At 34.7% G+C, this 14628-nt stretch overlaps 1 protein-coding gene across 17 annotated transcripts in view; it reads right to left on the reverse strand.

The window, feature by feature from the left end:
- Positions 1–14628, reverse strand: part of DLG1 (discs large MAGUK scaffold protein 1) — a 148995-nt gene that overhangs the window by 16912 nt on the left and 117455 nt on the right. For all 17 annotated transcript variants that reach the window (XM_005527087.3, XM_088061158.1, XM_005527085.3 and 14 more), the window contains 3 exons: positions 11480–11594; positions 4926–5102; positions 4063–4132 (listed from right to left, as the gene is read on the reverse strand). In XM_005527087.3, the coding sequence (XP_005527144.1) occupies positions 4063–4132; positions 4926–5102; positions 11480–11594 (362 nt within the window). The remainder of the gene's footprint in view (positions 1–4062; positions 4133–4925; positions 5103–11479; positions 11595–14628) is intronic.

The following is a 14628-nucleotide window of genomic DNA, read 5'->3' on the forward strand; positions in this document are numbered from 1 at the left end:
ACTGATATTATCTCATTTAGGGGTTACAGTATTTAAAAAAACAAAAAATGCTGAGGCTTTTGTAAACAGCTGATATTATAACACAACATCAGAAGTATTGGGTGGTGTTACCAACCAACTGAAAAAAATAGCTTCAAAACTTGTATCAGTGTTTTACTATTGCAATTCATTGCAATTTCACTGAAAGGAATTACTCTGTTCTGTGTAAGTCTGCATACTAAAACCAAGATTAACTTTCAAAAGACACAAACCAATTTCATTGGTTTATTGTGGCAATTACGTTTTTCAAGAGTGCACTTATAATTACCACATGAAAAACCCTGTATATCAAGGATCATGTTCAGCAACTTTTGACATTAATTGCTTGTGTTGCTGAAGAATTTCTGCATCTCAGTTGCTACAAACATTTCTAGAGGTACATACATAGACATTTACATCCATGTGAGTATAAACTATTATTGCTCTCCTTGTCCAAGTGATGAAGTGCATCTGTGTGTTTTCATTTCTATATAGGTATGTTCTTTGGTAATTAGCCCAGATTTTAGTAATATCTGCCATGTCTTCTGCTGAAGACATTGTGTGACTACAGCACCTTTAATTTGATGTTCCAAATCAATAAAAAACCTTAAAGTATAAATAAAACAGTAGTGCTTTAATCATAATTGTGCCCAGTACTAGAGCTAATACAGCTAACTTGAAGTCAGCAGAAATTGCCTTCCATCTTTAAGCATGAGTGATTCATCTGACCAGTTTTGCAAAGACAAAATTTGCCATATTTTTGTCATTTGGTTTGCAGAAAAAACTACAATAGAAAGGATGGCAAAATAGAAAAACACCCAACTGGGTCCTGAGGCCCTGTGCTGTAGGGGACTATTTATTTTTAAACTAAGCAGAGCCTATGCGCAGCAGGAAGTAAGAAAAGCACCTCAGAAACATCTTTTAAAAGGTATTGTAAAAAAAAAAAAAAATCATTCTTTCAAGGCTCTATTACAAACTGTTTCTAAAATTTGAAGCATATTAACTTTCAAATAATTGTCTTTCCTCAGCCAAAGTGAGCTCATATTTCTCTATTATATGCAATAAAGTGGCAAAAAGGCATATCCTTTCTACCAGCATTAAGTATGGAATGAATTACAGTAATAAACTAGGGGTCAAACAGGACAAAATTTTTTCAAATGATAGGCCACATTTTTTGGTACACTTGAAAACTAGCACTTGGCCTTCCTAAAGAGAATGTCTATAGTTATGTTCCTTTCCTACAGTGCAACACAAAAGCTGCTTCCTCCTGCAGGACTAACAACCCTTCTGGTCGTCTGTTTTAACACAGATGTGCTTGGCAATAGGAGATACTTAAACATCCAGTGATATTTCCATTATCAAAACTTTTTAATAAATTACTTAAAATTACAGGGTGTTAAAGAGGCACATGGTACCATGGGAGCACAATCGGTGACATTGAGCTCTGGAAATAACAATACTGTGCTAAGAAGAAAATCCATAAAACCTTTAATTGCCTTGCATCTGTGTTCGACTAAACTGTTATTCCACTGTAAAAATTGGTAAATTATCAACCCGACACATAGACAAAAGATGAAGTTTTAATCCAATCATATGCCTGCAGGAACCATACTTGGCACAGGCAAATTTTTATGTTATGGTCCTCCTGACCTTCTCTAACAAAAGTCAAGTCATTGCAAATGATTTCTGACAACCAGGAAGGGTAATGTAATCTAGAGAATAAGGACAACAAAGAAATATGTCCAAAGAAGAACCGTGCTAGTGTACTGAAAAATACTGTAACATAAATTCAAAAAGTAAGAGACTCATATCTGTAATTGTTACATTTTGGCAAGTCCGTCTATTTGGTAAAAGGAGACAAATGCAATAAAACTAAAATAGTTCAGTTTAGCTGAGGTGGTGAGAAGTGCAATTTGTACTGTTAAAATAAAATAAGTAGCTGATTTATTGTACTTCATAAAAGATAATCAAGATCTTTGTTATAGTTTTAAAAATATTTCATAATAATTATTTTAACTTTCTGTAAACTAAGTCTTCCTGAGCTAATAAGAAACTTTATATACTGCATGTATAATGGTCAGAGTCAGTTCCATTGCCAAAAAAAAAAGAGAAAATAAAAGTAATATTATACTGATTTTGCATAAAAGATTAGCCAAAAGATTACTTTTAAAAGATACCATGATTATAAAAAGCTAGAAGGATTTGCTTATTAGTTGAAAATGCATAGTAATTGCATTAAATTTTTCATAAGCCCACTGGCAATCATTCACAGGCATCATAAGCAGGAATATATTAAATCAGAAGCAGCACAGAAAATGAGATAAATGTGTATATGAAAGGAACAAACAAGAATAAAATGTAACCATTTTTGCTTCAGATTTTTTAGTTTTCCTTGCAATGAAAGGAACATGGATTTTAAAGTTAGCCATTACTAGGGTTATTCTTCAAGGTCTTAATGTAGAAATTTTCAAAAACCTGTATAAAATTGGTATTTCATCCTGTTTATGGAGTATTAGCACACAGACACAGGAAGGCACATGTCCCATGAGGATATGTATGGTGCAATCCACTTACTGGGAAAAGTATCATTGTGACAAATACAGGAGGAATACTTTAAGGAGAAACTCTGATGTTAAAACATTTACAGCTGAAGCAAAAGACTGTGAACAGTGTGTTTGCAAAATGAAATGTTACTAAAGAAAGAGAACTGCAGTTCTACATCAATGGCAAGCGTAGTTGCTTTTCCACTCAGTATTCCATGCATTTCTTTGGTGCTCTGTTAGTACACAGGGACTGTGCACCAACTCTGCTTTTGTAAAAATGCTACTTCAAACGCATCCGTAATTAACTATTTGTAGTTTATTGATAGACACACTCTAAAACCATGCAATTATCTTTCAAAGAACATGGTAACATTTGAAAAATTACTTAATGTAATGAAAAGAATCTGAAGTATTTCAGCCTCTCTTTATATGGCTTCTAAAAAGCAAACTCAAATTACCATATCAGTTGATAACGTTTAATTCCAATACCAAACTATGAATGCACCAAAACAGAAAAACACTGCAAATAATCCAGTGAATCTCCAGGGCATCAAAACTGTAAATCAGAAAGCAGAGATACTGATTTCCTTTTAAGCAAATATTTATAGGCAAAAAACATGACATTTCATTAATAACTGAAACCTTTGCCATGTAGCAGTGGGATGTATATATGAATTTTAGAGTCTTTATACTTTGCAGTCCTACACTATCAGGAAATAATACCAAAGATTTAATATTTTATGTATGTGATTTCTAAAGTTATGTAAACATTGTAACTGAAAAAAATTACTACAAAGCATTTGTGGGATTTACAATAACAACTAACAAATGCTACAGAATTAGGGCAATTAGAATTATAATCACTTTTTAAGAAATAGCTTCCTCAGGAGCTTAAAGCACACTTCAGATTTTTTTAAAGTGGCAATATAGTAATACTTTAAAAGACTCTTATATCTAAAATGCGTGTGCCTAATTCTTGAAATTATGACTCACGTACTACTGGTCGAAATGGTGAGGTTGTGGAATTGTTTCTTGAATTTCAGAACAGCCCAAACATTGCAAAAAAGTCTTACTCTCAAAAAAATAAAATAATTTTGCTGCTGTGCCATTATGAAATTGCTATAATTTTGGCTACAAACATTCCTATTACTACTTAAGTAGCCTCATTGCTTTCTCACCACTCATTCCCATCACACATTTGAGACAGGAATCACATATGGTGCAGAGCTGTTAGAAATGGTACTGTTCAATACTAGGTTAGGATATACAGCTCCTACTACATGACAGTATTAGGAAGCATATATATTTCCATGCTAATTCTTTAAACAATTTACAGTGTTTTGGCAATTAAAGTCTGCTTTGGTGTTCAGAATTATTTCATTTCTATTTGACACAAACTAGTCTTTTCATTCAAATCTGAAAGTGATTCTCCACACACAAAACCACTGAAAAAATGTTACCATTCACAATGCCAGGTGTAATTAGCACTTCATTAACTCACCCCTTTATCTCCTCTTGTTTTGGAATTGAATTTCACTGTCTTCAAACGGGCTCGTTCTTTTTTCTCAACTCTACCAAAAAAACCACACAAAAATGTCAGAATCAGCAAAACCCCAGAACTTCAAGTTACCACTTGTTACAACAGAAGTATATTGGCGTCCATACATTTTATTGCTTATGACACATTCAGAAAATGGAAGCCTGCTAATAGAAAACTGTTATTTCTCAAGTGATGAGCTGTGAAGAATTTTGGGAGTATTTTGTGGCTATACATGTTCAATAAATCCAGAGAGTGCAAAGAGGAAACACGACACAGTAAGTGAACAGCCTGAATCATCAGTCAATAGCAAATATTAAGATTCCGAGCACCTGAACTCTTATTTGAGTCTCCAGTATGACAACAAAAACTTGATCTCCATTGGCTGTGGCTACCAAAGAATGATTTTCCAGTTTTCCAGGTTCTGGGTAGAAAGAATTCCTGATAATGTCATGACTTGAATAAAATTAATTCATACTTTGCACCTTTTCATACATCAACGGTTACTAAACTGATATTAAACCCACATGTAATGTTATTAAACCCACAACTCACAGTGAGAGCAGAGAAGGTGGATGTGGACCATCTTTATTAACCTCTCTGATCACATATCTCCTAAGGCTAAATAGGGTTTTAATAAACTTCTCATTGAGTAAATGAGAATATCACTACAGATTACGTAAAAAAAAAAAAAGCATCAAACAAGTGACTGATGTGGTACAGAATTAACAACAAAGAGTTATATATATATAATATATATAAAATATGAATTAATCAGATCAGATATTTAATAGCAGACATCTCAAAGTCAATAAAGTATGGCATACCTTCGTTTGCTTGGGATAACTCCAATTTCATCACTTTCTCCATCTGGAGTTACCTGCCGTGCTTGCCACCATTCATCATCAGAAGCATTAATGACATGGAGAATATCGCCAAATTTGAAGTTCAATCCTTGACTCGGAAGGCCACTATCTTTAGTCTTGTCATAATCAAAAAGAGCTCTACATTGAAAAGAAAAAATTAAACATAGAAAAAAGCAAGAAAAAAACAGGAGAGTATGAATAGTACAGAATATGAAGCAAGCTGCCTGTGCTATTCATAAATGATTGCATCATTCTGACAGGTACTTACAAGAAGGCTGAATACACTCTCATACACACACAGAATATGTAGTACAGTGCCCCCACACACTTCTAAGCTTTAATGAATGAGAAAAGACTTCATCCAGAGCAAACCTCTAGTGCTTTACAAAAGCTCTACAGAAGACACCTCCTGCAATTCAGTAAGTACTTTGCACAGAGCAAGTTACAGATCAGCCTAGGATAAAAAGACAAGCAAGTATTTAAAGCATACAGCACTGTCAAAAGTTCTGTAAAGTACACTGTTTCATATCAAGTTATAAATTGAAATTATTTAGTAATTTAGTACAGTTTAGTACTGTCTTTAAAATAAAAGTCACTATCCTGCTCACAGGAAAAAAAAAAAAACAACTTAGAAATATGATCTGGTCACCACTTTGCTACTGTAGTACCTAAAAGCAGAGAACCTTATGCACATTCTTTTAGGAAATTCCTGACCATTTCAAGAGAACCTTGTCCTTTTTCCTAAGGTAAGCCTGTTTTCAAATAATAGGCACTCACAAAACCTGAACAGCAGCTGCATGACTACAATTTTATTAACAGTCCCTCTGGCAAGATTGGTTTATGCAACTGACTCCTGTTCCCCTTCTTGCTTAAGAAAGCACTGTTGTCTGGAAAGGCATATGGTCCACCACACTATGGAACTGATTTGGTTTACAAGTCATATATTTTCTGCTTTTTGGATCATTTTATACCTGGACAATTTCCCTGAGGAAATGAAGATATCTGCAGAATGTTTCTGCCTGGCACAGCTGAGGGTTTAATGAGGACGTGGAAATGAAAGATGACAGGAGTCTCTCAGAAAAAGGCAAAGATACTGCTGAGGTTCTGCCTTCTGAAGGACTCTTTTATATTTGAAAATAGTTCTTGAACCTCACCTATGTGAAATAAGTGCTTGTATAACACAGTCAGAAAAAATCCTCAACATTATTTAATCTGCCAGCACACTGTTGTCAGTGCTGCACTTTCTGAACAATACCTGAATTAAACTTACTCAATACCAAACCGAAGTAGTACCAATAGATTGCAATATGATGATTTTAAAGGGTGTTCTTTTCCTTGTCCAAATTCAGCTTGTTTCTTCATCCCAAACATTGGTCTTGCATACCTTTTTCTGCTAGATTTTTAATACCACAGAAATTTTTAACCCATGTAAGTCAAAACCTGATTGCTCCACAATGTACTTCAGTTTTTCAGTGAATTTTGCCTTCCTGAAGCACTGAGTAAATTATATTTGTTCATAACCAATAACAAATTGTTTACAGGGAAAAAATTCATAATATTCTGTCAGACAAATTCACCTTCAGCATCTACTGCAATACCAGTTGTTTGAGACACCATGCCTTCCTTGGGCTATAAAACATTAAAAAAATTCCTAAAGGATTAACAGTTTCAATAAAGATTTTTAGAATGTCAAAAAAAAGGCAGAAATTTTAAAATGGCTTCAAACTATTTGCTCTCCTGATACAAAGAGCTTTAAATTAAAGGTATTGCAGATTTAAGTATAAGTTTATAACCAAATATAGACTTTCAATTTTGAAATAGCTTGGAGGTTGAAATACCACCTTCCCTAGCAGTGCAACCTTCATAATAAGATCTTTTGGGTTAATTTCACAGCATGCTTAAAATACATTAATTATTTTTTTAAAAAATCAGAACCATTTTTTTCTTTTAAATAGCCAAAATATTGCAGGTAAGGAAATGATACAGATAGGAAGTAGTTATTCCTCCACATTTATTCTGCATGTTTGTTCAAGAAACTCTCAGGACAAATATCATTTCATACCTCAAAATAATCCGCACATAATCCAGTATGTACTTTCAAAGCAGATTCAAGTTGTATACATTTTCACTGAATTAATTACATGTATCGTGAAATTTATTTCCTGAGATTTCTTCTTAGCATTCACGCAATGATTTCTACCAGCTCCACTTTTAACTTCTATTTTTGAGTTTGCATATAAATTTATAAAATGAGCTTGGCCTAACAGCATTAACATATATGTTGACTGCATGAGAAAAAAATGCTCAGGAATCAAATGGAAGGAGAAATGGATGAAGTCATTATTACCAACATGTGTTTTTCCAACTAGATAAATGGTTACACAGAGCAGGTTTTGCACAATGAAAGGCAGTTTCATCAAAGACATTTCTTCTGGTGAAGCTAATTAAAGCAAAATAATTTTATTGGGCAAAAAAGCTGATGAAGATAGTTTTATAAAATGATCATTTAGAGCATCACAGAAGTGTCAAAACTATGCAGCTGACATTTATAGGAATACCAGGAACTGCTAATGATCCTATAAATGACCTCAAAAGCAAACAGAATTAACAAAAATTTCTTTTTATTCAAAGTGATTAACATGGTTTTTACTGTATGCCTGGCACATCATCAACCAAGAACTCACCTCACACCTCAGATGATGCATTTATCTAAGCTGGAATATAAAAAATACTGCTTCTATTAACTTCCTGCTTGAAGACTTTTATTACAGATTAAAAAGGCCATGTATACATTTACTTATTGTAAGTTATAAACACAACTTGAAAATAAATTTAGTTATCATGATCAACTACTGCTTTGAATGCAGACCCATGATATTGACTGTGAAGTTTTATTTAAATTTAAATGGGAAGTCCTAAACATTATTTTCTAGAGAAAGGACCAAGTCCTCCCCTTTTATTTCAATTTGTATTATTCAAGAATTAAAGAGCACTAAAAAGGTAACTCAGCTCCTTCATCCACAAGTCTAGAGAAACTGAAACTAGGTTGCATATTTAATGAGTGTTTATGCTTCAAAGCCAAAAATGTAATGGCTGTGTAACAGTGCTAAACTTTACAGAATATCTTTTTACCTGCCACACTCGTGCTCAGTGTCATAGCCCATTGACCAAGTTTTACTGAAGCATTTCTTCAACCAATAAAGCAACCAGGAATTCCTGCAGCAAAAGCATCTCTGTGTTTCATTTCATTAAATTAAATTTAATTTAATTAAATTTCATTTCATTAAATATGAATTAATTTTACCACTTCACAAATAAAGGTCATCTTGTAAAGGAGGTTCTCTTTTTCTGAGTTTTTGGGACAGCTGTTTGAAACTTAATGCTTGAACACTGAGAACAACATAGAGATGGCACAATTAAAGTGCAGGCAAGTACACTTAGCCTGCTGCTAATAGTAGATCTTATTTTTCCAAAGGAGTTAGTTAAAATTTCTTAGCCATTTTAAAACTGTTACATTTCTTCAACTTGGAGACATAACCATTTTTTGCACTGATTCAAGCACAAATCAGCACCATTATTTGAATGTATTGTTCTGGTCAGAAAAATGCACAAAGGTAAAAGCAATTTTTGATTTTGAGAGCTACACACATTGCAGACTGCGACTTGCCACAGAAGACGAGATTAAATATGGAACAGATTTACTCTCTCTCCATGAATTATCACACAAAGCTGATACCATGAAGGTATCTCACATGTGCTTTTTGACTCTCTAGATGAGCATATATATATATATATAGATAGATAGATAGATAGATACAGATTATATGCAAACCCAGAAACATTATTATGAGAGAATCTGTCTCAGAACAAAGACCAGAAGAAATATAAAGCAAAATAAGAGAAGAGACATCAGTACATCTGAATTAGCTGGGGACAGGGGGAGTGGTGTGGGGGGACAGTAGGATGTGCAAATGGAGAGTCAGCTGCTGCTGAATTGCTGTATTTGTATTTCCCTCCAAGGGCTGCTTCCTAAATTGGTGTGCATGACTTTTTGATACACATACAATTACAAAGAAAAACCTGCCATTTTACTCCAAATTGTATTTTCGGGCAAACACAATTGTGTTTTCCTTAATATTACGTAATACCAAAAAATGCTGTTTACAGGCAGACTAGTCTTAAAGATATCATGTTTACAGGGATACAATGATGTGTCTGATTTTATTTCCTAATTTGTTGCCATGATTTTGAGAAAGCTGCAGAGATGATTTTCAGAGTATTTTTATTTAATATCTTTTCTGCAACTGCGATTGAATGCCTATAAACATTTTACTGTTGGATTTACCATTCAATTCAGGATTTCGTTACATAATTGGAGTGCTTTAAGGCATATCCAAAACCCAGCACTACTGAAAAAATATATCTGAAGTTATTAAAAATGGCTCTGAATTGATATAATTAAAAGTACAATATGACTATACCAGACTTATTATAATGAATAAAGTGGGTAATTAACATGTTCTGTCAGTATCTAGAAATATGTGAAAACAGTCATGAAAGTTATTTCAATGGGGTCAGAATTTCATCAGAAACCAGGCAGAACAGATGTGAACCCTTTCTGTGCATTCAAAGTAGCCTCCCAGTCCTTGGCAACTTTTGATGTGATGACACAAACAGATCCCAAAAGCTGTAGCAGCACCCTCTGTAAAGAGATGTGGGTAGAAAAGTTCTTTTGCTATGGAGTCTTTGTATTTTATATATCTGTTCAGACTTTGTAGTGATGAACACTGATTAATGAGCCTCAGAAACCTTCAATGAAACCAGTCCCCACAGGGCTTCTGCCAACAGCCTGGAGAAGGCTGCAAGTTCTGCAGCAGCTGGCCAAGTCAAAAGCTCAACAACTTCCATGAGTAGAATACAAGCTACGTAAAGATAAAATGCTTGTCAGTGAGTCAAAATATCAGATGTGTGAACATGAGCGTAAGCGGTTTAGAACCTAATCAGGCTACAGCTAACCAAGCAAAATAAAAACATTTATAATTGTTTAGGCTTAGTTATATGATGAAAGCTAAAGCTATAAATCTTGGGATTATGGAAATAAAGATCTTGGCACAATATCCATATGTGGAATATGGAACCTACCTACCTGCGAAAATTCAAAGATATGGATAACTGTGGTACCAAGCACTTAGCCTTAGTATTTAAGACATTTATTTTCAGAGATTTAAATTTTGACCCCCAAAATATTTAAGGCACATAGAAGTAGAAAAAACAAGTAGGCTCAGATCCAAGAAAACAGAATCCAGCTACTGAAACAATAGCTCAAAACATAGAAACTACCTGTTAGAGTCAAGGAAAATAGAAGCCCTATGAGTATTTAGCTACATTTGTGTCAAGCATTCAGAAATAGTTACAAAGGACCATGACTTTCCTCAGCACCCATACAGGAACTGCTTCGTGCATGACGTGCTTCCTTCCCATAGTACACAGAACACACCGTGAACAAAACACTATCTGCTTTGGATGGGAAAGTCAATGGCATCTGAGCCTGTTTACCTTTAGGAAGTAAACCAGGGAGGCCCTACAACATTTTAAATTATGTTTAACCCAAACACCAGAACTACTTAAAGGCTTACCTGCTCTACTGAAACATTCTGGCCCCTACAAAGAAGCTACTGCTCACCCTGATTCAATCCAGAGATGAGCTAATTTGGGGAACTCAAAAACCAATTAATTTTTTAAAAATTCAATCCTTTTGCCTGTGTTCCATACTTGAAATGTTATGCTTTATCAGTACATGATAACTAGTGTGGGAGTTGAGTGACACATGAATAAGCTGCACCCTGCCATCATTTCCCCATCACACCACCTTCTCATCTGCTTCATGCTCTTATTTCCACTTTCTTTCATCCTCTTTTACATTTAACTTGATATGGATAAATTAATGAGGCATACTCTGTTCATTTGCTTTGCATTTTCTCTCTTAGTTACCATGGGAAAATATTCCATAACAAAATTAAATTGAATAGAGAAATAAAATTCTTTAATAAAACTGAGAAAACAACTAAAGTAAGCTGAAGGAAATAAGATGGAAATCTGTCAAAACTTAAGAAAGAGAAGACTATAAATTTGAATTCAAGTACTGAACAAGGGAGAATATGAAGGCTACTGTCATAAAACAAACTGAACTAAGCAAGTTCTTAAGACTTCACATGCACTGTCTTAAAGAAGAAATATATGTTTTTGCTGAAGGATTATCATCTCTCAAATCAAAGGACTAAAAGCAGATAATAGCACCACTCTTCAAAGTTCACATAGGGTTCTCAGGGATATTACTTCTTTTTCAGCTATATTACAATAATCAGTCTAAATAAAGCTTTACTTTTATTATATTTCCATATAAGTATCCCTTTATTAGTACTTAGTAAGCATAGTTGTATGAAAATTGTATGAAAATACTAAGTCTACAGGAAAGAAGAAAAACACCATAGCAATGCCATGAAAAAGATGATTACCTGACATAGAGGGATCTCTTCTGGCTGGTTCGCAAAGATCCTGATCCTGAACTAATGCTACTGTTCATCATCTGCTCCCGTAAATCATGGATTTTAGCTTCAAAACGACTGTATTCTGTAACAAAGATAGGCACAGCAATTAATTTCCTGCCAAACTTCAGCAATTAAACTGAAAGAGAATCTGAAATAATTTTGATTAGACAAAGACAATACACAAGAATATTGTACTTCAAAATTCTGTGATTGTAATCTATAGTTCATAGTAACTAGTTTTTTTCAAATTAAGACAAACATTTCTGCTAATAATTATCAATTTCATAGTAATAAAAAGACAGAAACAGATAAATTTTAACCCATAAGAGAAAGGAAACTTCAGAACACACAACTGAAATGCATGTTTATAATCAAGAACTACATATTTTAAATTTAAAATGTTAAGAAATGGAAATGAAAAATGTCTGTACTTCAAAATTACTGGATTTAACTGAGATAAAGAATTTAACACTACAAGGTGGGAAATATGCAAAACATCTTCTGAAATAAGACCATGTTCCTCTGGGAGCTCAGGAAAGGAAAAAATATCCAGAATTCTCGCATGAATTTCAATCCACTTGTAAACGGCATTAGAGATTCAAATTGCCCACACAGAATTATGTACGATGTTAATCCTGGAAAAACGGATTGTGTTCTTAAGCAGTACCGTGTACTAATAAAACTATGCTAAATGCATTTGATTTTAGCTACAAAGGCAGGCAGGAAAATAGTAATTACTTCTTCAGGGCAAACATCTCCTGAAGTGAGGTACTTACATGCAGTCAGCATAAAATACGAACTCAGGGCAAGTAAGTTTTTCCTTCAGCTGAGTAGTTTGGACTTCAGGATCAAGAGATTCACTTCCTAGTCAAAGGAAATGTTGTGCAGCCACCACCTTCCCCAGGAGACCATGTGATGCCAGATTATAACAAGTCAACACTGGGAGAGCCAGGGCGTGTGTGCTGCAAGCAGCTGCTGGACCGGGCAACGAGCTGCTCTCCTGAGCTGCGCCCTCACTCCCTGCGGGCACCATGGTTATTCAGGAAGTGCAAAACTGACAAAGGGCTCTAAAATAAAAAAATCTTGAGAAAGGTTCCTTCAACAGCCATCTAAAAATTGTGAATGTTTTATCATTTTATGTTCTGTAGCCCTTTCTCCCCATACACTCATCATACAATGAGCACCAATAGCATCTATAATTAACCCTATCCAGATTATGACAATATGACAACAGTCTTTTCAATAACCCTAACTTTTGTCCTTTAGTTTTTAAAATAGCACCAAGTGCCTTTTTTCAAATAAAGTCCAGATGAAACACTTTACTTGTACTAAATCAAACCGATGCTGTTGTTTGACAAGAGAATCAAAACCATTACTTCCATCACTACTGATGCTATCACTAATAACAAAAGAATGTAAGACAACAGGACAGTAACCAAAGAGGAATGTGAGAAAACAACATTTTTTAGAAAGCAACATTCCTTAGGGGAAGGGCTCAGATGCAGTGAGAGAACAGCCCACATTCCTGCTGTGCTACTGCTGCCCTGCAGGGCCTTGGATAAGTCACCTCATTTTCATCATTTATACCCAAGAAACAATAAAGCTAAAAGATTTTTGCATGCCCCTGTGTGAAAGGAAAGTAAGCATGGAAAAGATCAGATAATCCCAGCACTTTCTTGTGCTACAGCCTGTTCAATACTAAAAATATCTGCAGCTCTTTGAAATACCTGCTGGAAAAAATACAAATTTCTGTATCATGTGTCATTTTATTGAAGAATCAGACTTCCTCCTATACAGCACATAGATGTAAGAGAGGCAAGGGAGGCTATTTCCCAGTATTGCTTAACTTTATCCTATATTTCATCCTCAGGTTGCTGGTCTTGCAGTTTCCCAAACTAATTTTTCTCATCAGAACTCCTGGGAAGTAAGTGCTGAATGAGTGACAGGGACATCTGTAGGAGTAAAGAGGACATAATTTCACCACAGAGGCTTCTGCCATATGAATAAAGCAAAAAAAGGAAACTAATGGGCTGGGACTGAGAAGGCTTTATGTTCGAAAAGAAGTGCCAAGAAATTTCATATTTAGGAGAAGCTTAAGCACTGTGCAGTCAGAATCTGGTGAGCTCCTTTGATGTAGAGCTAGCTAAAATTTGAGTTATACTCCTCTTAACAGAAGGTTTTGGGAGGAACAGGATGCATAGAATTCTCACCATCATTGAGTTTGGAGCTGAAAAGTACACAGGATTTTTGGGTTTTAAAGAAAGAAACCTCAGTATTAGGTATAATGGTACTGAAACTAATGCTGGAGACAGAAAATAAGACAGCAGCAGGACTCTTGATAGCACCAGAATAGCAGAAAAGGATCAGAACCTGTGCCCTGTTGACAAAGTAGGGTTGGTCCAATATCAGCTTTATGAAGCAAAGTGTGAGTTCTGCTAATTTATCTAGAAGAGGTTGTAATTTGTCTAGGACAGATTATATTTCCATCTCTGTGATTAAGAAGAGTTGGATATCAAGTGTCTTTCGCATCTTCAATCTCTTACTTTCCTTCAGATTATCATCCCTAGATTCTCACAAATGCTAGAGAACTATTTTCTTTACAATTTCTTTCCTTCCTATGTTATGCATAATGGGCACATATATATGACAAATTTGATATTTGTTCCCTTAAATTCCCTTAAATCACAGTGAACAGCACAACAAACTTCCAGTTGGCTGTGACAGTTACACAATGCACATATAAATATGTAACTTTTCAAAAAGTTTTGTCATGTCAACATTCCAGAAATTTGGAGCTGGAACAGGCACAGTGAATGAGATGAAAAGGACACTGCTTTCTTGGTCAACAGGAAATGAAGAGTTTGGCAGGGAAGGAATGTGTTTGATGCCTGGTGTAGTGTTATCAGGGTAACAAAACAGAAAGGGCATAAGCTGTTTAAATGAAAAAGTGAAGGTGATTTTAATTCAAATGAAGTAGGCTGGTCATTGGAACTCCATCTTCAAATACACTTCCAATTTCCACAGCCACCAAAACACTGAGATTCTGAACTACTGTTTTAATAAGAACTATGGTAGTACAAGAAACACAGACACCTACCCAAAAAGAAATTCAAAAC

Source organism: Pseudopodoces humilis, chromosome 11 (assembly GCF_049639895.1).
Source record: "Pseudopodoces humilis isolate 2021_Gansu_Grassland_sample_001 chromosome 11, ASM4963989v1, whole genome shotgun sequence".
NCBI classification, from domain to species: Eukaryota; Metazoa; Chordata; class Aves; order Passeriformes; family Paridae; genus Pseudopodoces; species Pseudopodoces humilis.